Raw genomic sequence first — 25,722 nt, forward strand, 5'->3', positions numbered from 1 at the left:
TGCAGGAATGCTCAGGATAGCAAAGGTAGCCTTGGAAAGAATTGGATAGATGTTCCGTTTTGTCACCCAGAACTACATTGGCTTTCCCATCCATGCAGAAATTGCCTTAACATCATTTTCATAGGCAAAAAGTTCTCCTTTCAACCCAGTCGCGCTCTTCTTCTGTTTCTTAGGCTAAATAAAGCTCAAAGAGAAGCTTCTAAATTGAAATTGCCGAAGGCTGTTGTTGACGAGGAATGGTTCAATCTCGGAGTCTTTTTCCTCACTTTTGCCGAACAAACTTGACAAAAACTCTTTCACAGCTCCTTCAGAATCCTTGGCCAAATTCTAGAGATTGAATTTTGTTTCTTTGAGCTTGGCTTTCAAGAACTTGATGTATTGGTCTGAAAAATTTAAAAAGTTAGACTTTCATGGGCAAAAAGACTGACTTTAAGTGCAGATAGTCAGACTTTTTCATACTTTAACCAATTTTTACTGAGTTTTTGTCCAAATATCTACATCTGCTTGCATTTTTGGAATTATTCGCAACTTTTCTCTATCATTTCTTTTAATTATTCGCAACTTTAGATTGCATTACTTCAGATCATTAGTAGCACTTATTATTAGCAACTTTAGATGTTACTTTTTACAATTGGCACCTCTAATGGTGGATTGAGAACTTGCACAGAAGTAGACTACAGCCAGTTACATTGCAACTTTTGACTAAAAACATTTTAAAATAATTTTTCACTCACATTTGTAACATGAGTCCAAGTAGTTGACAACCAGGTAGACAACTTGTCTGGAACCAAGCATTCCAATTTCGGAGCTGATTTCTGCATTGAATTGAAGAGCGAACTTCTTCCCCAGACCACTTGGCAAATGATCGACAAATCCCTGAAAATGGTGAAGTTGTGGAACTACAAGGTGAATGGTAGGGGCATTTACCTTGTAGTTTCACTGGTTTTGGCTTACCTTGGATTTTTTGTAACAACCAATCTGAGTCGAACATTTCAAATAATGGGTGAGATAAAGTAATTTTGTCAAACGGATGGCGTAAAAAGTATAAGGAACTATATTAAATTTTGTTTAACTTCCAAAAGGCCTAGTAAAAATGTAACTATTGCGATTATTACGGTTATACTCCACTTGGGTAACTTTTTTTAGAAATATCAATTATTTTTGATTAAAATGAACCATTTTCATAAAAAACCCGATAGAACCGTTCGGTTCGGGTAATTCGGATTGGGAACCGATAGGATCAATAAATTTCGGGTACCGATTATTTAAATTACCCGAAAGATTGAGTCTGGTCGGGTATGAAAAATTTCGACTACCCGATTTTATCGGCGTTATCGGGTAATATCCGTTCGGGTAATTGGAGTCCGATAAAATTATTTTTAGCTTTTATCGGTGTCCGATACCCGTTCGGATCTGGACTCGTTCGGTTCCTATCGGGACCCGGACATTCCCTACACGGAGTTTTTCTTGTTTGTTTCTTTGGTAACATTTAAAACAATTTTTTTTTTCTTTCGACCTTACGTGTAGGTTAAAAAGAATTTAGAACAAGGCTGCATTTATGTTATAAACACTATCTACACATAAAGCTATTATTATGTCACTTGCTACCTACACACAAGGGTATCAATTTTTGAAGATAAATCAAATTTTCTGAAGTTTATTAAAATTGCTAAATATTAACTAAAAGAACTCTTTATACGTTTAAAACAGACAGGTTTTTACTGTGACATTTTTATATTCATACGTAAAGTTGTTAGTTAAAATTTGTTCTAATCGAATTAAATTGGTTTTTAATTGAATAACAACTCAGCACAATGTCTTGAAAGGTTGATTTTTATTCGTTATTATTTGTTATTATTCGTTAAAAACCGAAAAATCAAACGGCGATGCTTGGTCAGTTCAAAACCTTTTATCCGACGCAAAGTCAATGAACGATATCAACGAACGATGCTAAAAAAATATCTACCAGTTAAAACCAACGGAATTTAAAGCATTTTCTCTCTTGATGACGTGATTTCTCATCTTCGTTCATATTGGCATTAATATGATTCAAATGTATTTAACGATTTAACGATTTGTTGATCAGACAGGTGTTTTTCTATTTGTTCCAATGATGCGTTTAGCTATCGCATCAGTCTTTGATAACAAATCGGCAATCGATAATCCTAATTTCATCTTGATGGCCGAAAAGGCTGAGGTTATATTTTATAAACAGTTAAGTTTTCCTTTACTAATGTGGCAGTGGAACTTTTGAATTATTTCTTCTTTTTTTTTGCTAATGTTTTTTTACTTATCACTTTTGCATAAAAGTTTCATCATGTTAAAAGTGTCATCGAAAAATCAGGAAACTTTATATTTGAAGAGTTATATAACCATGACCATTTTTTCCATGGTCAAGGAAACAGAAAGACAAAATAAAGAATAAGTTTTTTAAAAATTAATAAACCAACATTTTGAATGTTCACGTCGAGAGAGAAGTGAATAGTGTTTAAATATGCATATTTTTGTTAAAATAGGAAACAGATCGGCGTTGGTAACAAAAACTTTATAAATAATATGATCGCAAGCAAGTCGAAAAAATTCACGTTTTGAATCACGATCCTATCAAAGTAATCATTAAAGAGGTGAAACTGATTTTGTTTCTATGTCTCGATATTATGCATAAATAACGCACGTAAAGTATGTAGAGTTTATGAAGTTATGAAGTTATGAAGTTATGAAGATTAATCAAAAGTGTCGATTTTATGATGAAGCTTGATTATTTTAAATATGTTCACTAAGTGAAAATGATAAAATTATAATGATAATTATTATGTATATTTACCATGTATTTGTACATATATATATAATAATTATCATTATAATTATAATTTTCATACTTCTTTTAACGATATATATATATATATATATATATATATATATATATATATATATATATATATATATATATATATATATATATATATATATATATATATGTTCTTTTAACGAAGTATTTATGTAAATATATACATCTTTAAAAGAAATTATTTTTTTTATCCGAGAAAAATATCCGAGATTATATTTTAGATATCTTTAAAACTTTTCATTAAAAAAATACATTTTTTCTCAGCTTTGATATATCGCAAATGTTTGGCTAAAGTATCATATAAATAAGATTAAAGTGTCATATGTAGTTCTAAGAATGATAATTAAGTTCTGTAACAACATCTTTACAGATACTTAGTATTATAACAACTGTTTGATCATATTTATTATTAATTGATATATAATGTGTACATTTATCTTTGATGATATATATTTTCACAGCTAATTTCTTTAAAAAATCTATAATTAATATTTTTCTAGCAAATTATTTTGAATGCCTCTTAGAGACGTTGCAGATTTGTATGTGTGTTGTGTGTTATGTATCGTGTGTTTGTGCTGTGTGTTATGTGTTGTGTGTGTATGCCAATAAGTTAGAGCCAAATTTTTAAATTAATTCAAGAACTTAAAAAGGCGTTAAGCAGTGGAAATAATCAAGAGAAGAGGATGACATTAATGATCGAACCAAATGATATAAGTTTCGCATTTTAAATTCTTTTCTTTCTTCTTAGTTATAAGTTAATATCAAATAATCAAAATGTATCGAACTGTACCAAATAATATAAGTTTCGCATTTTAAATTCTTTTCTTTCTTCTTAGTTATAAGTTAATATCAAATAATCAAAATGTATCGAACTGTACCAAATAATATAAGTTTCGCATTTTAAATTCTTTTCTTTCTTCTTAGTTATAAGTTAATATCAAATAATCAAAATGTATCGAACTGTACCAAATGATATAAGTTTCGCATTTTAAATTCTTTTCTTTCTTCTTAGTTATAAGTTAATATCAAATAATCAAAATGTATCGAACTGTACCAAATGATATAAGTTTCGCATTTTAAATTCTTTTCTTTCTTCTTAGTTATAAGTTAATATCAAATAATCAAAATGTATCGAGGAGAAAGAGCAGTTGTGAACGATATGCGAATCTTTCGGAAAATCATCGATGAAAGATTTGCAAGTTTGATTAGAATGGATATCGATTTTAGACAAATATTAGAAGATCTCGTCATTGATCTACACGAAAATCCGAAAGGTATGATTGATCACTTAGTCGAACATAGATATTTTAATGAATTGGTCTATGGTATTCTTAGAATCATGGATCATCATACACCTATGGCTCCAAGGTACATATTTTCGTTTAACACAGATTTTCTAAGGTAGTAATTTTTAACAAACAGTATAAGAAAAATATTTGTCTATTTTTTTTAAAAGAACTTTTTTGCCTGCATTTAATCCGTGTTTTTCAAATTTAGTTCTTTGTTTATGATTGTTTCAGAATTGCGGGTAATGCTGCATATATTATTGGAGCATTGATCGATTCTCCAATTGGAAAAGAAAAAGTTGTTTCATTACTTCAAGATGAAAATCGTGTTGAAGACACACAACATTGCTTACCCAATCTTGCAGCTATTATCGAAACTGGTGACCCAGAACCAATGACAAATGCATCGGGCACAGCCTCTCTAATTGTAAATGCTTTTTTTTTAACAATCTTTTATCAACAATGAGAAAAATAAAAGGGAATCATGAAAAGTGTTAAAATAAAGTAAAAATTTTAAATTCTTAAATTTACTTAGAGTCATAGGTGAGTAAAAATTCGCAATCAATACTGTTAAACATAATATTACATTTAGTAAACATTTAGTATAAATAAGTATAAAATGGTAGGTGTCTTTGGCTCACCAGTCAGTGCAACAAACATGTTAACATATATAAATAAAACCCTATAAATAAAAATTTTATTGATTTGCCTAAAAAAAGTTTCTTGTATAAAAAAAACTTCTTTGGCGCGTAATTTCATTGAAGGGGCGCGTAATTTCATTGAAGAGGTTCACAATTTCAATGAGATACCAAAAATAAAATTTTGTCTATAAAGTTTTCTTTGCGATTGTTTTTAAAAAAGGAACTTTTTTAAACTTTGCTATTGTTTATAGTTTGAGAGTGAAGAATGCCTGAACTGGGCCCTAGAGCAACCATCTTGTGAGTGGTTTATCTCCGTTCTAGGGCAAACACTTCTTAAAGGCGATATGTGGGTAGCTAGTAATTGTGCGCTAACTCTTGCTCGGTATGTGTTGTATTAACATCCTATGATTTTTAGTTTCAAAAATCTGAAATACTTGTCGTGTTTTCTTTTTTTCAGAAGTATTCTAATCTGAATATCAAAACACATTAAAATGTATTTTTATTTAAAAAAGAAGCGATAAATTATTTCCTTTCAAATTTCAATAAAATTTAACCAATACGTTTTGTGCGCACGCGCACAATTTTGCATGATTTAGAATTTCTATGAGTAAGAACGGATTGGAGAAAATTGCAAAGCATCCTGATTTTGACGAGATAGCAATTCAACTAATTGCTTCTGTAGGAGTTGATGATGAAGGTAACAGTTAATATATTTACTACTCTAACCTAACACTTTGCCGGTGTTCAAATACTTTAAAGCAAAATTTTGTTTAAAAAGTTACTTGCATAAATTTAACGTGTAATTCTATCCTTATGTAGGGCGGGGTATGAACGCAGCATTTGCGCTGGCATACCTTTGCGATAACGAACACTTAATAACAAAGATAGCTGATTTTAAAGAATTTTGGGACCTGGTAAAACCTTCATTCTTTTTAAATTACTCAAAAAGAAACAAAAAGTATAAAGCCTTATTTTACTTTGTTTTTTTTTTCTCGCTTATTTTAAGGGTAAGTAAAAATTTTTCTCGAACACTTCATGTTTAGATGAAAATATTTCTCGATTACTTCATATTTAGATGCATGGTTTAATTCAAATGTTAAGAAGTCTTGACGACGGCTGTAAAAAGAATTCTGCATTTTGTCTTAAAGCAATTTCCCAATGGAAGGTTGGTCAACAGCAAGTAAATGACGACCCTGATATCACCTACCTTCTTGAGATATTAACAAAATTTCTCACAGCTGGAGATGAAGATCTTGCTAAAATGGCTTCGAAGTAAGCCGTATTTTTATTTAAGGTTCTATCACAGAAATTTGTACTAACAAGGTATGATAAATAGTTATAATAAAAAAAGATAATAAATTAGTTTATAAATATTGTAGATTTTAAAAACAATACATATTTAGATTTAATAAAGAATATGTATTTAAAATAGTATAAAATGTCCAAGGAAATATTTGTTAGAAAGTCATTCACCTATTACTTTACAATTATTTTAAAATATAATATTTTTTAGTATTTTATGCAACTTGGCTCAAATAAAAAAAGGTTACATCTTGCAAAAAGATGACGAAAAAATCGCTGTGAAGTCAACCCTAAAGGTAATTTATTTTTCTTATTCAAAGAGTTAAAAAAATAGAGTGAAAACCTGCTGGTAAAAAACAAACAAACAAAAAAACAAAAAACGTTTGCAGTTGCAAATGTGCGACCAATGAACAGTTAATTATTTTAAAAATGTGTTCAATTCTAGCACGTGTTATCTCAAATGTCAATAAGTGAAAGTTACAGACAAGAAGCTTTTAAAGCTATGAAAGCTTTAATGTTAGAAAAACCGGAACCACCTGTACTTAAAGGTAACCTTTTTTTTGGTAGAAATTTAAAAAAAAGTTACCAAGAAGTTGTATTTGTAAAATTGTTATTTTATTGATAACAAACTTTTTCTATTGACCGTTAACCAATAAACTTCTACCTTTAAAAAGAATTTTTTTTTATACATTTACACAAATGTGTTAATGTACTAAATAATTCAGGATAAACTCTTGGAGTGATACTTTCTCCGCTTTTAGCAAACGTATCGACATACGATGAAATGTATCTTGTCTTCATTATAGGCAAACATAAGGTCGCAGCGGGCACTATAAATAAGGAAAACAAATGTATTTTAACAAAATAAAGCAACTCATTCTCCCATCTATAGATTAATAATTATGATGGCTCTATAATATAAAACGATTATATACATCTACATAAATAGCTAATAGAATATAGTTACCAATTCCACATGCAGCTGATGAATTATTGTTATTGCATCCATAATGTGAGCCGTTCAAAATTGATGCCATTTTATAAATGGTTGTTTCTGGAGAAAATCTTTCTCGACTGCTACCAAAAAACTTTTCTGCTAAATGTTTTTCTCTGGTAAGAGTTCGATTTAAGTTCAGAAAATCAGCCTTCAATTAATATAAAAAGTAGTGATAAAAATTTTTTATCGCCGAAGAACTAAAAATTTATTACATAATCACTAATTATTGTGAAAATATACCAACTTTAATGAAAACATTTGACAAGATTCACAAAGAAATTCACCTGATAAGTAGACGTTACTGCTTCATTTTTTCTAACAATCTTTTGCTTGTTCTCAACTTTTGGCAAATTTTTAACATATTTCCAAATCATAAAAGATTCTTGTGGATGTGGTTTACTAAAAATAGGGTTAATACATTTTTATCTGAAACAAATATACATGATCAAATCTTTTTCTAAAATTGAAATCGCGAATTTGGTACCTGTGAAAAATAATCTTCATAAACCGTCAAAAAAACATGTTCAAAAAAAAAAGAGCCCATTTTCCATTTTTAAAAAGTGAAATGAAATTGTATATCATTTATTGGCATCCTTCGAAAGAACAGGTAGATAATGTGTAGTAATGAGTAGAGAAAGGTAGGTAATGTGTAAAGTGCGGGTAGATAAAATTTCGCTTATTTTCAAGTACTTCTTTGTGTGTGTCTATGTGTGCTTTTATCTGTTTTTTTTAGAACTGAAGTTCTAAAAAAAACAGATAAAAAAGCACACATAGACACACTCTTACCAGAGAAAATTTCCTCTTTTAGTAAAAATTACTAAACTCTGAATTTTCTCGTTTGTTGAGGGGAATCAGTAGGAATACTTATGCATAAGCAAAATCATAACAATAACTAACATTGCATTTAGCGCCATCTTACTGACAAAAATTAAGCTTTTAAAGGTTTTTTAAACAAAGTAAATATTATATATGGTTCATTCTCAGCATCATCTGAATTTTTTTATTAATCAGGTAGAGAGTGATTTTGATCCCAGTGTCTCCCTTTCATCGTTCCTTTATGTATGTATGGCTTCATTATAAAGTTTTTTAAACTTTTACTTTTTTCTCTGATCTGTGACCAATCGAGAGCAGTCGATCTCTTTTTTCATTTCTTTCCAAGTAAACACTTCATTATATTCTGTCTTTCCAGTGATGGTATCTTTAATGAAATAAAAGTTTTAAGTTTTATACTGCTTCTAGATTTTAATTGTATCATATAAAAGTTAAAACGAAGAAACACAAAACTAAAAATCAATGCATGATAATAAAACTAATTCACCAGAAGAAAACTTAAAAGGCTCCAGTTTTGTTTTAACCCCTGGATCTCCAGGGAGACCTTTAAAATCCCTTTGGTTTGACGTTTCGTAATCCATTAAGATTTCGTCAGCTGCCAGTTTTTAGATTTGGTAAAAACAAGCAAATAATCTCTACATAATTTACAAATATTTAAAAACAAAAAATAATAATTTTTTTTGTGAAGGTAAGAAATACTCTTGGTGACGTCAAATTTAAACTGACGTCAAAACGCATTGGCTTCATTTATAAAAGATGAAGTATTTAAATAGTGGCGAGTCGCCTATTATGAGCGTTTATACTTATGTAGGAGAGCATAACTCGTTTCTTTGATAAGTTTTACTTAGACGATAAAAGCAGTACCGATCCTAACTATCTCAATGTGAAATTTCTATTAATTAGAGTATGTCATTGTTTTCAAAATTGATAATACAAACTGACACATACTTAAGAAAACCACACAGTGGTCAATTTTTTACCTCGAGCTGATTTAACCCTAACTTATAAACCAAGGTTCCTATAACATTTAAAATAAGCTCCTTTTTTTTTTTTTTTCGTACTGCTTTATGTGCTTGTACGTTATTCGCAGCGAAAATTGCTTGCCAGTAAAATTAGAATTTGATGTAGAATTATGTTCATTAAAGATTTCGTAGTTTTTTTTCAAAAAGCGGAAATTTGCGGAAAATTCAATTTTGTTACATAAAATCTTCATAGATAGTATGAATCTTCATCGATAGTATGAATAAAAAAATTATCATTTGTCAATTATCATTTATTCAAATTATCAGTTTAATGTTTTTTACTCAAAGATGTACCCAATTTTCAGAATTTTATTAAATAGCAGAATATGTTTTTTGTCTATAACCTTTTAAGTTGTAACCTTTTAAGGAGTAGACAATAAAAATATTAATTCAAAAATGAAATTCTTTTTATTTTCAAATTTACGTATTTAGCTTTGTAACAGGCATGTTAAGGCATAGATTCGACCAATTACATATATATTTGACGCTGGATGCCTATCCAAATTTCTCCAATTTTTCTTGGAGGTTCTTTTTAGATCCTTGTTACATAAAACTTTGTAAGTTACTCCTCATCATTTGTAAGGTACTCCTAATCTTTCAGCTGTTTGGCAATCATTTAATCTTTCAGCTGTTTGGCAATCATTTAATCTTTCAGCTGTTTGGCAATCATTTAATCTTTCAGCTGTTTGGCAATCACCTAATCTTTCAGCTGTTTGGCAATTAAGTTTTGCTAATTAATACTTCTAAAGACCTTTTTCTCCTAGTTTTATAGTTTAGTTCACTTCTTTGTATACCAAGATTTACCAACTCGAATTTCATCGCTAAATCTGTCTTTCCTTTTAAAAAAATGTTTTTTGTCGTGACTTTTGAATATTACTCAAAGATAGTTTGTAAAAAAGAATAAAAATTTAAAAACTTTTTGTATAAAGAAAATTATTTATACAAAATATCCTATTAAAATAATAATATTAAAAAAATAGGATATTTTGTATAAATAATTTACTGGTTTTGAAGAAACGCATCATTACTTCATAAACATCAATTTTTTAAATTAATACAGCTTTATAAACTTTGGTAAAATTAAACGTCATTTGGAAGCTAATTAAACAATTTTTGAGTAATCATCTACATTAAAAAAATCAACATCTTGACCAATTGAAATGTTACTCGAAAAAAATTATCAATTATTTTATGAATATAGGAGTGTGTCTAAATGTAACGGGGCAACTGTAAAAGAATCTAAACAATCCTGCCGATTAAAAAAATAACACAACACTGAATTTTGTATAATAAATTTACTTAAAAAAAAATCAGTTAAATCAAAAATTTTTGTTGATTGTTTTTTATTGATAGGTCATCACATCACATTTTGAGTCCATTGAACAAATTGATAAACTCCGCTTTTTGAAAAATTTTTAGTTTAAGTGTCAAATCCACAAAAACTTTCCTGAATAACACCACCGTTAAACAACGAAGATTTTTTTTGTAATAAAAGGAATTTTAAAAAATGGCCCTTATAATTAACGACTCGTATAATGGACAGAGTTATCTTTAAAATCGTATTTGTTAAATTATTTTATTCTATTCAAAAGTGAAGAGTAATCTAGGTTGGTCTATAAATAATAAACTATATGTTATATATCATCTACATTTTATATGTTATCTCTACATGTAACGTGTTCTTTAAAGTATTTTTTGTTTAATATTTTAGTAATTGATGCACATACAATTCATGCCTCTTGGGAAGTAATTTCGTCCAAATGCAATGCAGATGTGCAATATGAATTGCAATGTGGTAATAATTTTAGAACTGTAAATATGTTTTTTTTTAGTAATATGTTAACAATAATACAGTAACTTGTAATAAAAAAGAAAAAAGGTGATATGTAAAAAAAATTGTCAATTTAAAAGAATCCGAATCTCAAACAATCTTTTACGCAATTTTGTAATTAAAACAAATAAAAATCTAAATAAACCAAGTTTTTGCGGTAATCTATTGAGTTATTTCAGAAAGTAACAAAGCTTTTATAATAAATTTGTGTATAAAAAAATTTCTGTGGCTCACGAGAAGTTTATGGTGGTAACGGAAATAACCCAATGATTCCATATTAATTTTTTTTTTTTTAGCTTAGCATATTTGTAAAATATAAAAACAAGATCACAAATCATTATGGAACATACTGCAAAGCAATTCTTAATTATCTTTACAAAATCTGAAATCCATGAAAGAGTGCAATAATGAGGATGACTTTTTTTTTAAAGATCTTTGATCTTTCATGTATTTCATAAACGAATCATCTGTTAACATATTATCTTATTTTTCTTCTTTTTTATCATTAAAATTTTTATCGAGGAAACTTGAATCGATTTTCCCAACCTCGTTTTCATGTAAATAAAAATATTGCGCAATAAAGATTTGTGGAATATTTACCGCCGCGAAGAATGGCACGGCTCCCGTCAATGATATATTAAGAATAACTAGATGTCTAACTGCCGTAAATCGGTATAAGAAAAAGTGAAGCAAAAATCGGCTATTATGGGGGGGGGGCAAAATCTTTACGCTATTTATCAAAACAAAACAAACACGAAGCTTTTGATTTGTTAAATTTGCCTCCTATAATGACCGATTTTTGCTTAAAAAAATACGCGGAAGTTAGACATCTAGTTATTTTTAATATATCATTGGCTCCCGTTGTCTTATATCATAATAATATTATGTATGTATGTATGTATGTATGTATGTATGTATGTATGTATGTATGTATGTATGTATGTATGTATGTATGTATGTATGTATGTATGTATGTATGTATGTATGTATGTATGTATGTATGTATGTATGTATGTATGTATGTATGTATGTATGTATGTATGTATGTATGTATGTATGTATGCTGTGTTCTTTTTTAGGTGAGAATAATGTTGTATACATTGGTAAAAATACCTCATATACATTAACAGGCTTGAAAGAAAAAACTGATTATGAGTTTCAACTTAGGGGCTTTACACATGAAAATGAGGAGAGTTTTACAAGTGAAACAGTTGTCGCTCAAACATTTCGCTCAGGTTTTAAAAAAAAATTTACATGACTTTTTATTTTTATGATTATATATATATATATATATATATATATATATATATATATATATATATATATATATATATATATATATATAATATACACCTGGAAGGTTATCAGATAAATATATTTAAAATACTTTTAGTTTCTAGCCCTCCTCAAAACTTAAGAGCAATTCAAGTGACATCTTCTCAGGTGAAGATAGTTTGGGAAAGACCTAAAAAGGTTTGCGGCAATCTTCGAGGCTATCGTGTAAAAGAAACTGGTAATGAAATGTGAACTATGATTTACTAAAATATAATTTTTTACTACTAATTGGAAAATGAAATTTTTTTAAAAAAAGACTTAAAAGTTAAACAACACCTGTTTTTGTGTAGGTAATTCCATTCATTATGAACCTGTTTCCTTGTACCATATTGCTAGCAACTTGGAAGCAGATAAAGAGTATACATTTGAGGTAAGCTTTTTGAATATATTATATCACAAATTATATTGATCAATAAATTAACCTCTTTGTATTTTACAGAGAGGGTGTTTTGTTAAATACCTATAAGAAACTAAATTTTGTGACAAGTTTCTTCAGGATAAATTGTAAAGTTGAACTAGTACAAATAAGTTTTAAATAAAATATCACTTTTTTTGTTGACTAAATATTTTATCATACAGTTTTTTAAAAGTTTATGTTCTATAGGTTGATTGTATTAAGTTTGATAAAATATCTATAGATAACCATCTAGTTCTTTTAAGAATATTAATTTTGAGTATTATACAAAGAAGTTATAATAGGTTTGTGCAGTTACACAGCGTGGAGATGGAGAAGTAGCAACAGTTACAGTTAGGACACTTGGGCATGGTAAATATTGTAAAATAATACTCCTTTAAAAGTTTATTTGGAAGCTTGATTGCATTAAATGTTTGTGTAATCAATTAACAGTTAAAGATTAATGAAATCTTCTTATTTTGATAGATTATCATGCTCCTTCTAAACCCAGATTGGTTTGCGTTGGTCCAAATGAAATTGTTTGTACATGGGAGCCACCTGCAGCTAAAAATGCTAGAATAAGAAACTATGAAGTCATTTGTAATGGAAAGGTAAGTTTTAGTAATTTAGTCTTTTAGTCAGTAATCTTGCATGATTATCTGTAACATTTTTTATTTTCTCTTGTTTGAAAGTCTTTTTTTTACTTATTTTTTTATTTTTGAATTGTTTTTATTTAGGCTATCTATTTTGGAACTGTGAGAAAGTGCATTGCAAATAGATTAAAAGAAAACTCAATCCATACATTTTCTGTGAGTGAACTCAGTATTACCAACTTAAATATTTATTTTTAAGATCAGATAGGTTTTAGCAACAAATCTTTGCAGAACAAATAATTTTTTAAATTATTTTATTGTAATAAGTACATGTTTTTAGAGCTTCTCTGATGTTAAAATTTTGAATGAGTTATGCATTTGATAATAATACAATCATAATAAATCAACTATAACAGTTCAGTAAAATCATTCATTAAGCATGCTTTTTTTTCTTTTCTCCATTAAAATTTTTTTTATTACATAACTCTCCACTTAAAATTTTGTTTTTTGAAAAAAAATAACTGTGCAGATGCATTAAAAATAAGAAACATTAGTTATTCTAATGGTATATTTTAATTTAATCTTAATGTAAGTTATGAATATTTAATTAGTAAAATATTTTCTTCCAGGTAATAGCATGGACAAGTGAGGGGCGCAGAGAAAGCCTCCCAGCATCAAAGAAGACCATTGGTGGTTATAAAAAGAAACCATTAAAAAAGCAACCTTGGAAGAATGAATTAGAACTTCAAAAATGGTTGAAAGAAGAAGAAACTGAAGGACTTAAATCTGATTCTGAGGAAGATAATTCAGAGAATGACTCTGTAACAAGAGGTGATTTTTAGAGAATCAAATGTTTTAGAAACTAAAAAATCTTTTAAAAGATTTTTTTCATTTTTCAACAAATAAAAGAAATGTACTGCCTAAAATCATTTAGATGCAAATGATGAACAAGAGAATAATGAAGATGAGTCAGAGAGTGCACAGCAAGAAAAGACTGAAAGTGAAAATGAAGGAGAAGAAAGCTCATAAAATGACCCAGAACAAATTTTTTTTTTTTTTTTTTTTTCTTTTCAGGAAAGCAAAATTTAAAGATTTTTTTCTTAATTTCTTTTTCAATTTTCAAAGTGTAAGATAAAAAGAAATAAAAAATAAAAAGTTAAGGAGTGTTTAAAGTTTCTTTTGCATTTTCTTCTGTTGTGGTAAAATTGAAATCTTTTCTAAACTTGATATCATAATGTTTTCTAGTATCATCTTATGAATTCAATAGACACCAACAAATTTGTTCTGCATAAATTTGCCCTGGGTTCATCAGATTTATTTGGTTTTCTTTAAATTTGTTTTTCTTTTTTTTTTTTTTTTGAAATTAAAATTAAATAAAATCTCTGAACTACATTGAATTACATAAAATCTCTGGACTTTATAATTCGATATCATTAGCCCTTTTTTTTTTCATTTTTGTTATTGATTATATTGATTTATATGTATGCTATATGTATGTTATATTGATACATGTATTTATATATCGGTATTTAGTATATTTTTACATGTTTTATTGTTAAAGATATCGAGCAAAGATTTCTAAGAAAAGTTTTGTGATAAACATTTTTAAAAAGAAATGTAAACTTTGCTCCTTTGTTCGTTTTTTTTTTTTACTTCATTCTAATTTTGTTTAATCTAACCACAGAGATTTGATACTTGCTCGTGGTGATGAAGATATTCAGTTTCTATCGATGTTTCCAACATTTTACTGAGAATTTTTAGAAGCATCTCCGTCATCGACAATTATCTCCGTTTTTGTAAAAATACATGAAAAATCCCATCAATTTAAGAAGAATCACAAACTACCCTTTGCATAAATGTATTTTTTCGTGAGTCTGGTGATAATAAAAAGTAAGCAATATACGCTAGGCAGCGAAGACTAACAATTATGAGTGCTACATAATGTACAATTCAGTCAGAAGAGCTTTCTAATCTACTAAAGTGTCTTGTAATATGCTCATGGGTTTGGTGTTGACGTTGCTATGATGTTGTGTAAACAATTCTCAAAGACGGTTATGGTTGTGGGTTTGCGCTCGAAATTTCTGATGGAAACAGAGAGATTCTTCTTACAGAAATGTAAACATTTTTTCCTCTTTGATAATCAATTTTGAACAGAAATGAATTTCTTTACATGTCTATGAATGTCTTCTAAATAAACAAAAGTGATATTGCTAATTTTGTTTTTTTTTAAGAGAGAAAAAACAAAATTAGCAACATCGCTTTTGAAAAGACTGGTATAATTTTACGTCAAAATTTTTGTGGCCTGAAGTAAATCACTGTATTTTACCTAAGACCTAGGTTCGTTTTATCTAAGACCAATTTTTTTACTTTTCTGATGCATAACAGGTATGGATATCAACAACAAAAAAAAAAAACTAATTTATAACTAGTTTTTTAACTTGAAAATAATTCTAAAGATCAAAATGCCACAAAAAAAAAGCAAAAAAAAAAAAAAAAAATTCCAGGAAATTTAACATATACAAAATCTTTTTCACAGAATCTTAGAAATAATGGTTAACATAACTTAAAACAATAGAAAAAATGTGCAGTATCTTTTCTATAAGTTAATTCGATTGGAGATTTCAAGGGTTGAATTTTACGACTCACCTGAGCTAAATATCATTTAAACACTCATTAGAATTTTTAAAATAAAATCAAATATTAAAATAAAATCAAATACCTCATTTAATTCTTCATACTCTACAAACCTTTGAAAGCATTTAATTCTTCATACTCTACAAACCTTTGAAAGCATTTAATTCTTCATACTCTACAAACCTTTGAAAGCATTTAATTCTTCATACTCTACAAACCTTTGAAAGCATTTAATTCTTCATACTTTACAAACCTTTGAAAGCATTTATCATAATACTTTAAAAAAACTTTTAACTCATTTTTTAAAAGTGATATTAAAGATGTTAAAATTATACGTAACAACTTCTTCAAAATCTTCTTCTTCAAAGTATTGTCACGTGGCATTCACTTTTTATTAAATTGCATAACTGATCGCAAATAATAGACTACTCCGAGAATTTTAAAAATAGATTGATATTAAACTGGTGAGCATACGCCCTTGATAAGTTATTTTGCGGAGATGTGCTGACCTTTCAACTAAGATTTGTGGTAAAACGCTTTTTGTAAGTACCTGGTTGCACCACTGTTTACTTCGCAAAATAAAATTTAATGGGATTTTAGGATAAAGAATTAGGCCACGTTTAATGTTAATAATTTGGTTAAATCATTAAAATAAGTTTAAAAACTTGTGTTTGATAGAAAAAATATATAAAAGGAAGATAAAAAAAAAAAAGCAAAGCACAAGTGATATACATACATGTATTATTGCATGTATTATTTGATTTTGACCTTGAGAAAGTTCATGGATTTATAGGGGCTTACCCCCCTATTTCGTCAACTACCAAGTTCATAGAACTTTTAGGGTATTCATTGGAAAGAATATTATAATAGTGTTTTAAAAAATATATTTTTATTATTAAAAAATGTTAGCTGTTGCTATGGTTACAAATTCAAAATGGCGAAAATCATAAATTCTTGAAATTTGGAAAGCTAAATCCCTTGGGTTGGTAAATTATTTTTCAACGAAACTTTCTAACATTATTTATTTACATTATATGCATGCAATAAACCAAAAAAAGGTGAAATATTATTTCGGGAAGGATGTCTGTTTGAACTTTTAAAAAATCCACAACATTTTTCTATATTTTCAACATAAAATGGAACTTTAGACCAGCTAATCACAAACAATATAAAGTATTTAAATAAAACTTTTGGTTTACTGCATGAAACAATCTATTATGTGTGTTGTGTGAAAATATCAGCTTAAAAGCTATAATAGAACCAAAATTACCACATTTCCAAATTCTATTAAATTCAGAAAAAAAGCAATCTGAAAAATAAGCAAAACGTAAAACATTTTGTAAAAAGAGTTATAGTAAGATATTATTTTTTAAAGCTTTTCAATTCTAAGCATAATAAAATCAATTTAAAAGGTGTTTTGGTAATGGAAATTTATACAACATCGACATTATCTATAATTTTATATAAAAAAAAAACTATATCACATGAAGAACATTTTTTGTCAAAAAAACGATATCTAACTAAAAATAAAAAAACAGCATATCCAGAATAAAAAAACTAAATAAAATATAGCCCCCTGTCAAGACATGGTAATTTGAGTGTCAAAATAGCATGTCTTGACAGCTTAGTAAACGATCTTGTTTTTGGTAATAATGCTGAAGTACTTGGAATAAGATTTAATAGTTCAGATTGCATGGACAAAAATTGTTTTTTGTTTGAACTCAAAATGCCAAGAAGTTATTTATAAATAAACAAAATAATCACTAAATAATTTACAGAACAAAATTTAATTTATAATAAAAAGTTAGACACACAATGTATAGTGTAACTATGTGGTTGTGTGACAGTGTGGTTAACATGCTCACTAAGTTCATTTGTTAGTTTTTCCAGACCTTCATGGAAGCAGTTTAAAAAATTAATACTTCACAGACTCAAGTTAATCATATAAGATTAACTTTTAAGAAAAAGGTGTTTTAGATAAGTGGAAAAAATAAAATAAAATTGTTGCTATGGACGTTGCTAAGAAGATTATTTTTATTATGATCAAATAATCAAGAAATAGACATACTTATGTGTTTTTTTTTGAAATTTTAATCCAGAATCAGATTCCTCGTTAATTTTTACACTTGAAGCATGAAAAACCAAAAATTTCAAAAAAAATTACTTTTTTGCTATTTTGACAGGGGTGAGCCCCCTTAAGAATTGAAATAATTCTTAAATCCATGAACTTTCTCAAGTCCTGGAGAATGTGGTATCATCAAAACCAAACAAAAGCATGTGCTATCATAACAAAAAAAGAAAGTAGTTTCATCAAAACAAAGCCTTACACCAGGCAGACAAAAAAAAAAAAAAAAAAAAAAAAAAATCTGGGCCGCTCTACTGTCTCAGTAACCTGAACAAAAACAGAGTGTAATATTGATACCCTGCTAAAGGAGGTCTGACTGCCTAGTGGGCACAAGAACGTTTTGCGAACGTTTTTTAAAGGTCCCGTGAAACGTTTTTTAATGGTTTTTTGAACGTTCATATGAAACGGTGACCGGACGTTTTCCTAAAAACGTTTTGCAAACGTTTTTTAATGGTTTTTTGAACGTTCATATGAAACGGTGACCGGACGCTTTCCTAAAAACGTTTTTTGAACGTTTTTTAAGGGTCTCACAAAAACGTTTTTTGATGGGTTTTTATTATGTGTAAATGAAACGTTTTAACCTTTTCAAGAATTATCCTAAATGCATTTATTTAAGTATAAGTTATTTCAGTAAATAACTTATGTTATGCAGAAAAAAAATCTTTTACAAACGAAAATTTAGGAGCAACAGCCTTGATCCCGATAATTTAATAAATTTCTAAAAGTTTAATTTTCTGTTTATTTATAATATAAGCATACAAAAAAAAGCATACATTTATAAATAAGCCTACAAAAACGTAATAAAATAATTGTTATACTGTTCTGTCAAGAGCTCTCTTCAAATGATCTTCAACTTATCGACCGAATCGAACTTCGTTGTATGTGACACCAGTGTTTCTAAAAACAGAAATACTATAGAAATCTTTCATGGATTCCAACTAGCACATATAAAGGGTGTTACTTGAACACACATTTATACTCATGGTAAATTCTACACTTTACTTTTAGTTTATTTAACAATTTTTTTAACCTTGTTATAATTTGATTATGTAATAAAATAAAAAAAAAAAGCTGATGAAAGTTCCACATAACAATAAATTCAAGTGATGCTTCTTGGGTAGTTTTTTAAACTTGATGAAAAAAAATTCGTATTTATTAACGTTGGAAATACTTTCAAACTTGATAAAAAATTATTTACATAAAATGTTTAATAAAACCAGATGACATTCTTTGAAAAACTTACATTCAGCAACTTTTTGCACTTTAAAAATAGGACTTGCTTCTCTTATGTGCAAATAACTGTGATATGCTGCACTGTTTCATTCAAATATGAATAGAAATAGCTTCATACATTTATTAAAAAATTTATTTATATAATATTTTTAACTCAAACATACCTTGCATTCATTTGCTTGTAACTATGTCTGCACCTTTGATACTCATAATTGCGAATAATAATTTTAACAACTGATTCTTAAAAGCATTTAGGCTTTCAGCATTTACCATCTCACCTGGTAGGCAATTCCAGCTGTCGATAACTCAATTTGTGAAGAAGTTACTTCTGTTATTATTGGATCAAACTATCTCTTTCACAAATCGACTTCTATGACCGTGGCAAGATGCAGAACGCATTGGAGTATGGTGCCAGTTAACAGTTTCTTTACTATACTCGATTTTAAAAAGCTGTATTAAGACTCTACAATGATATCTTTCTTTGTAGGTGGTCATTTTTAAATACTTAAAATGAAATCTTAAAAAAAAATTACATGCAATATATATATTTTTACATCTATCTATATACATACATATATATATAAATATATATATAAATATATATATATATATATAAATGTATATATATTTATATATATAAATATATATATATATTTATATATATATAAATATATATATACACACACACACACACACACATATATCACTTACAAATTTACCAAAAAGTTATACCTCTGGGACAAACAGATTATTTGGGACATTTTTGTGTGCACATAAAATTTTTGTCTCTTTAAGTAAATTTTTTTGTAAAAAAAACAGTCGTGGTAAAGAACTTGTAAAATAATAAACTAATTGAGAAAAAAATTACAATTAAAACGTTTATTAACGTGTTTAAACATAAATCTTGCTCAAGCGACCATTACTTGTTTACTAAACATTTGCAAAACATTCTCGTGCCCACTGAGTAAAAACATTTTGTATCTATAAGTTAAGTAAATAACTTATGTTATCCAAAAAAAAAGTCCTTAACAAAAAGAAACTTAGGTGTAACACTAAGACTTTTAAAGTTTATTTATTTTGTATTCATTTATAATGTGAACATAAAAATACTAAATAAACTATTTGTTATTCTATTCGATCTGGAGCTCTTTTCAAATGGTCACCTATTAACTTATCAACCAAAACAGATTTTGTTGAATGTGACACTAATGTTTCTAAAATATAAAATAAATTTATGCATTTTAAAGCACATACAAAAGTGGTTTCATAAACACACACTTCCACAAGAAAAAAAATTTTATATCAATATTTAAAAATTACCAATAATAGCTTTATACAACAATGTTTTTCTAAATGATCTTTTGCCATGTCTCCCTGCTTTGTTAAATAGTGATTGAACACTTTTAGACATAGTTTCATCTAAAACTTTATTAACTGAGGCTGATATCGAACTACCACCTATTTGTTTAAGTTGACGGACCTACAAAAGTTATAGAATATCATTATCAATATCACTACTATTTTTTTAATTGACAAAAAAAATTATAAAATTAACAATGCCATTCAATTAGATTTATTTAGAAAAGCACCATATATTATATATATTATTATATACAAAAACCATACCAACAAATGAAACTTTTCTTTATCATTTAAAAATGTTTCTCTTTCATCAAACTCTCTTATATCATTTGATTTACAAATATAAAATAAGGTTTCTTCAGGCTCAGTTCTTCTTCCCAGCTTTTCCATTGAACATAAAGATTTTTGTATTTCAGATTTTAAACTTGCTAACTCCATAAATATTGCATATTGAAAACCTAATATAAATAAGTAAGAACTAATTTAATAAAAATTTTATATAAACTCAATAGAATCATAGTTTCAATACAAGGTTCAATAAATATTAACATACGCCTTTCATCCATTGCTTTAAAGCTAGCTGGTGGTTCATCATAAAAAAAAGTACCACCAATCCCTCTTGGAATGGTTTTTTGAACTGGTTCCAAAAACAAATCATGTTGACAAACAGAGGACAACCTAGATTGACTCTTATTGATTTGATATGATTTTGAATTCAAAACGTTCTCTTCTTGATATTTCTGAGTAGATACTATCTTAGGATGTTTTCTAGGAGATTTACAAAATGATGTTGAAGAAAATAATGGTGATTCAGCAACCTTTTCAACTGTAATGTCAGGACTACTTTCTCTAACCCAAAGACGATTGCAATATGTTTCACTATTGCATTCTAAAATTTATATTAAAAAATGAATACACAAGACTGTATTATTTTAATAAGGTACTTGCAATAAAGTACCTAAATAAAGAAAACTGACAAAACTAATTTTAAAAAAACATTTTAAAGTTTAAAAGCATGTGTGTTAAATTTAAAAAATACCTGCTTCTTGAAAATCAGAATTTGAAGACTCAGAGTCAAACTTCATGCAAATATCACACATCTCCTTTGTTCCCTTGTCAAGATTTATTTTTAACAATATATATTCTCCCCACCCTTTATCAGGTGAAACCCAATTACTAATATAGTAGTTTATTTGTTTTTTGTCTTTTGGAGGCCAATATACAATACTTTTGAGTTCATCTACCCAATGCACAGGTACAGTCATTTTCTTTTGTTTTTCATCTTCAATGATAGTCACTACAGAATAAAGTCTTTTTATTGGGCTAAAATCAAAAACAAAAAAATGAAAAAATGATCCATAGATTTTCTGATGTCAACATATAAGATTGTTTATTATTAGAGTTAATATAAATAAACAGAATTTATATAATAAAATATAAAAAAAAATTTATTAGCAACATTTATAATGAAGAATTTATTTTAAAACTGTTCTCTCATCAAACTTACCTTGTATTGGGTTGTGATCGCTTCCTTGTGACTGTTCTTGCTTCTTTAATATTCATAATTGAGAGCAGCTCCTTAACTTTCGAAGTAAATTGTGAAAGATTCATATATATATATATATATATATATATATATATATATATATATATATATATATATATATATATATATATATATATATATATATATATATATCTGTGTGTGTGTGTGTGTGTGTGTGTGTGTGTGTGTGTGTGTGTGTGTGTGTGTGTGTGTGTGTGTGTGTCACCAAAGATATAAGAAAATACTTATATGGCTATAGTAAAGAGTAAAAAAAGTAAAAGCAATTATACTAATAATAATACTAATAATAATAATACTAATAAAAATACTAATAATAATAATACTAATAATACTAATAATACTAATAATACTAATAATACTAATAATAATAATAATAATACTAATAATAATAATACTAATAATACTAATAATACTAATAATAATAATAATAATAATAATAATAATAATAATAATAATAATAATAATAATAATAATAATAATAATAATAATAATAATAATAATAATAATAACAATACTACTACTACTAATAATATATATGTATATATAAAATATATACATATATATATAAATTCCTTTAGTTAACTAACACAACTCTAGTGTATAGCATGTATTGAACATTAAAAGTAGATATAGATAATTACAAAGTTTAGCTTAGCATATGTTGTGCAACAGTTTACTAATAACAAAGCCATCTTTTATTGGTAAACAAACACATTTGTTAACCAAAGTATCTTTATGTTTAACTCTGACAACATGTCGAACATTACTTCTTAAGAAATATACATCTATATCCTTTGAGTTTAAAAAGTGTGTAAAATAATTATCCATACAATCTTTTCTATAATAGAAGCACGAGTATTGATCATTCCCTAAATTAACTTTTATGAAAACCACACCATGTTTGGTTAAGAAGCAACCATCTTTTAAGTTGGTATTAATTTTGGTTTTTTTTTGCTCAAACCTATTAAAAATATTGATTTCATCAAGCCTTTTACATATTTGTGATATAGGATTATGTTTAGATCGAACTAATCTTTTAATCTGCTGTAAGAAATTTTCAAACGGAAAAGCAGATAAACTGTCAAGCGGAGCATTGTAAAACGCAACATCATCACATATATGCAGAAGACTATGTATGTTATAAACACAAAATAGTTGACCAAATATTTCGGTTGAGTTTATAACAAAGTATTTAATCAACCGACGAGCATTCTCTAAATTTGATTTTCGAAACTCAGCATTACTATCACATAAGATCCGTATTGATATTGATAAACTTAAAAAATGTTTATATGTATGCAAATCAATGATGTCTTTTAACACTATCATGCCGTAATATAGTAAAAAAGAACGTAATTCTGTTGCTTTCCATCTATCTAAATCAGAGAGAGACCTAGGCTGTCTAGCAAAATCACTGGGCAATTTTCCATTTAGCTGCAATAAACTGTTTGAAATTTGGTCTAACATGTTTAAAGAAATTTTTCCATGATTAGTTCCTTTAATCCCACCCTTAAAAAAATATAGAATTCTCCGAGTAGCTCCTAAACAAACAAGGTGCATATAGTCCAAAGTAAACATGTTTATAAAATCAAGGGAATTTATTTCACTGAATATAGACTTTTCATGTTGGTGACATCTTCCATTGTGATCTCTGTTAGCATAAGTATAATCAAGAAATTCAATATTTGTACGCAAATCTACATTTACTTCTATATGAGAAAAAACAATTCGATTTAATATACATCTTCCAACAATAGTACATCGTTCACAAGAATGATAACCGGTATGATTAACTATACCTTTTAATAAGGAGCGAGCAGGGGCATCACAAATAAAAGCATAAATTTGAACCATGTAACTTTTGTCATTAACTACAAATGGAGAGCTTGTTAGTATTTTTAATTCATCTGAAAAATCTTTTAAAAATAAATGACATTTAGGTTTAATTGATCCACAATACATTCCAATCAAAAACGGATTGTAACCTTTAATACGACCAACAATAGGCCACAGCTGTGTAGAGCTGGATTTGTACAGTGGTAAACCATCTATATTAAAGCTTAAAGAAATGTTAACATCAAGAATTGAATGATAAATTATTTGATTAGTGATCTGTTTTTTTAATCCAAGATATATATAATTTCCACCATCAACATTTTTGGAACAAATACTTCTTTTTGTTTTTAATAAGGTTCTACAATCCAAAGGCACTTTAAACTTATATTAAAAAAATATAGCTAAAATTTCATTAGTGCATTGTCGCGTACAGTTGTGTTTAAGTGACCATTCCTTAATTTTTGAGCATAACACTAGATCATATTCTATTTTATTATCAGATACCACATATCTAGAGTCAGAAAGACTGTTACTACTTTCCTCAAGTGCTGAATTTTGAGATAAATTATGATACTTAAGATCATCACTCTGAGATTTTGGTAACTTAAACTCGTCAAAATTAGATTCAATAAAATCATTATTAAATTCTGTTTCCACTTCAACAGTCGGATAATTATCGCTTTGGGCAACTAAAAAATTTTGATGATTATTTCCAAACTTTTCTAGAACTGCATTTCTTTTTTTTCTCCATATACTAAAATAGCAGTTTTTATCTCATTTACATTTCATAAATATATAGTTAAAAAAATTAATTCATTTAAAATTAAAAATTAAATAAATTAAATAAATAAAAATTAAAAATAAAACAAAAAAAAATTAAAGAGCATATTATAAAACATGCTCTTTAAAAATACCTTGAATTTGGTTGAGATTGTTTTCTTGCAACTTTTTCTTTGCTACTCATTACTAAGAACATATGCACAAAAATCTTTGTATTACATTATATCTATAAATTACAGTAACAAATATAAAAACTACAAATTAGAAATTAATAGTTAGAAATGTACTAAATTGTTGTTAAAATTGAATAATTTTATTTTAATACTTTATAATAAAGTGTGTATTACAAATACTAAAAAATTTAAAATTTTATACACTAAATAAAAAAAAAAAAAAACTACTTTTATATATATATATATATATATATATATATATATATATATATATATATATATATATATATATATATATATATATATATATATATATATATATATATATATATATATATATATATATATATGTATATACATACATACATACATACATACATACATACATACATACATACATACATACATACATACATACATACATACATACATATATATATATATATATATATATATATGTACATATATTCTTACATATATCATTTTTTTCAGACAAAAATGAACAACAACAAAATAAGATTTGTTTTTGTCAATATATTTTCCTACTAACTTTTAAAAGGTGAAATGAATTTTTTTGTGTAAGTCTACTAAATTTACAGTCATTTTAGAAATTTTTATTCTTCAATAATTGATACTGCATAATGAAGAATTCTCATTAAGCTAAAAACATGTAATCGCTCAATAATTTTATAGAAATATTATCCTGTATATGTCATGAGGGGAAAAAAATGTTTTTATTTGTGCAAAAGTTGTAGAACTGTTTCTAGCAGGAGTAGAAACAGTCCGGCTAAAATAGCTACATACATAAATAATAAAAAAGAAAAAAAAAAATTTTTATAATTCAAACTTACCTTGTTATAGGTTCTGACTATTTCCTTGTAACTAGGATTGCTTCCTTGTTGCTTATACTTGAGGATGGTAGTTTAACTTTA

At 27.2% G+C, this 25,722-nt stretch overlaps 4 protein-coding genes and 1 long non-coding RNA gene across 8 annotated transcripts in view; 1 reads left to right on the forward strand and 4 right to left on the reverse strand.

The window, feature by feature from the left end:
* The first annotated feature begins 1,526 nt into the window (after positions 1–1,526).
* Positions 1,527–15,255, forward strand: LOC145189106 (uncharacterized). 3 transcript variants are annotated; one of them, XM_090087530.1, is made up of 19 exons: positions 1,527–2,197; positions 2,517–2,624; positions 3,949–4,216; positions 4,369–4,561; positions 5,027–5,157; positions 5,372–5,472; positions 5,595–5,689; positions 5,851–6,047; positions 6,289–6,373; positions 6,523–6,625; positions 10,639–10,722; positions 11,838–11,993; positions 12,152–12,271; positions 12,384–12,463; positions 12,793–12,859; positions 12,974–13,098; positions 13,225–13,296; positions 13,710–13,911; positions 14,015–15,255. In XM_090087530.1, the coding sequence occupies exons 3-19, from the start codon at positions 3,975–3,977 to the stop codon at positions 14,107–14,109; spliced, it is 2,148 nt and encodes a 715-aa protein (XP_089943656.1). In that variant the 5' UTR covers positions 1,527–2,197; positions 2,517–2,624; positions 3,949–3,974; the 3' UTR covers positions 14,110–15,255. The 3 variants fall into 3 exon arrangements, with proteins under 3 accessions (XP_089943656.1, XP_089943657.1, XP_089943658.1); XM_090087531.1 differs by having other exon boundaries at positions 1,604–1,620; XM_090087532.1 differs by having other exon boundaries at positions 1,781–2,214.
* Positions 6,691–8,763, reverse strand: LOC145189492 (uncharacterized). The gene is made up of 5 exons (XM_090087533.1): positions 8,393–8,763; positions 8,173–8,272; positions 7,359–7,473; positions 7,045–7,222; positions 6,691–6,907 (listed from the first exon to the last, which is right to left on the reverse strand). The coding sequence occupies exons 1-5, from the start codon at positions 8,484–8,486 to the stop codon at positions 6,744–6,746; spliced, it is 651 nt and encodes a 216-aa protein (XP_089943659.1). The 5' UTR covers positions 8,487–8,763; the 3' UTR covers positions 6,691–6,743.
* Positions 15,256–18,564: 3,309 nt separating the features above from the next.
* On the reverse strand, positions 18,565–19,691 carry LOC149888773 (uncharacterized). The gene is made up of 2 exons (XR_016452651.1): positions 19,237–19,691; positions 18,565–18,736 (listed from the first exon to the last, which is right to left on the reverse strand). It is a non-coding gene; the product is annotated as an uncharacterized LOC149888773 (long non-coding RNA).
* A 426-nt stretch (positions 19,692–20,117) lies between these two features.
* The window catches only part of LOC145188501 (uncharacterized), a 30,898-nt gene continuing 25,293 nt past the window's right edge, over positions 20,118–25,722 (reverse strand). The window contains exons 21-26 of the mRNA XM_090087324.1: positions 21,942–21,965; positions 21,474–21,757; positions 20,988–21,323; positions 20,699–20,892; positions 20,393–20,552; positions 20,118–20,286 (exon numbers count right to left, since the gene is read on the reverse strand). Of these exons, the coding sequence (XP_089943450.1) occupies positions 20,198–20,286; positions 20,393–20,552; positions 20,699–20,892; positions 20,988–21,323; positions 21,474–21,757; positions 21,942–21,965 (1,087 nt within the window). The 3' untranslated portion in view covers positions 20,118–20,197. The remainder of the gene's footprint in view (positions 20,287–20,392; positions 20,553–20,698; positions 20,893–20,987; positions 21,324–21,473; positions 21,758–21,941; positions 21,966–25,722) is intronic.
* Positions 22,596–24,520, reverse strand: LOC149888774 (uncharacterized). Of its 2 annotated transcripts, XM_090087326.1 has the most exons (2): positions 23,801–24,106; positions 22,596–23,710 (listed from the first exon to the last, which is right to left on the reverse strand). In XM_090087326.1, exons 1-2 carry the CDS (start codon positions 23,961–23,963, stop codon positions 22,653–22,655), a joined length of 1,221 nt encoding a protein of 406 aa, XP_089943452.1. In that variant the 5' UTR covers positions 23,964–24,106; the 3' UTR covers positions 22,596–22,652. The 2 variants fall into 2 exon arrangements, with proteins under 2 accessions (XP_089943452.1, XP_089943451.1); XM_090087325.1 differs by having other exon boundaries at positions 22,596–24,520.

The sequence above is a fragment of the Hydra viridissima genome, unplaced genomic scaffold (genome assembly GCF_058129835.1).
Source record: "Hydra viridissima isolate aposymbiotic clone 2 unplaced genomic scaffold, HvirCarnegie_v1 scaffold_5, whole genome shotgun sequence".
In the NCBI taxonomy this organism is placed as follows: Eukaryota; Metazoa; Cnidaria; class Hydrozoa; order Anthoathecata; family Hydridae; genus Hydra; species Hydra viridissima.

Coding starts and splice junctions, on each gene's coding strand:
- LOC145189106 (XM_090087530.1), top strand. CDS start 3,975: ATGTATCGAGGAGAAAGAGCAGTTGTGAACGATATGCGAATCTTTCGG. Junction 6,626..10,638: donor GGAACCACCTGTACTTAAAG/GTAACCTTTTTT, acceptor TTAATATTTTAG/TAATTGATGCACATACAATT. Junction 13,099..13,224: donor AAGTCATTTGTAATGGAAAG/GTAAGTTTTAGT, acceptor GTTTTTATTTAG/GCTATCTATTTTGGAACTGT.
- LOC145189492 (XM_090087533.1), bottom strand. CDS start 8,486: ATGGATTACGAAACGTCAAACCAAAGGGATTTTAAAGGTCTCCCTGGA. Junction 7,474..8,172: donor GTCACAGATCAGAGAAAAAA/GTAAAAGTTTAA, acceptor CCCTATTTTTAG/TAAACCACATCCACAAGAAT. Junction 6,908..7,044: donor ATCAGCTGCATGTGGAATTG/GTAACTATATTC, acceptor CCTTATTTATAG/TGCCCGCTGCGACCTTATGT.
- LOC149888774 (XM_090087325.1), bottom strand. CDS start 23,963: ATGTATTGTGGATCAATTAAACCTAAATGTCATTTATTTTTAAAAGAT.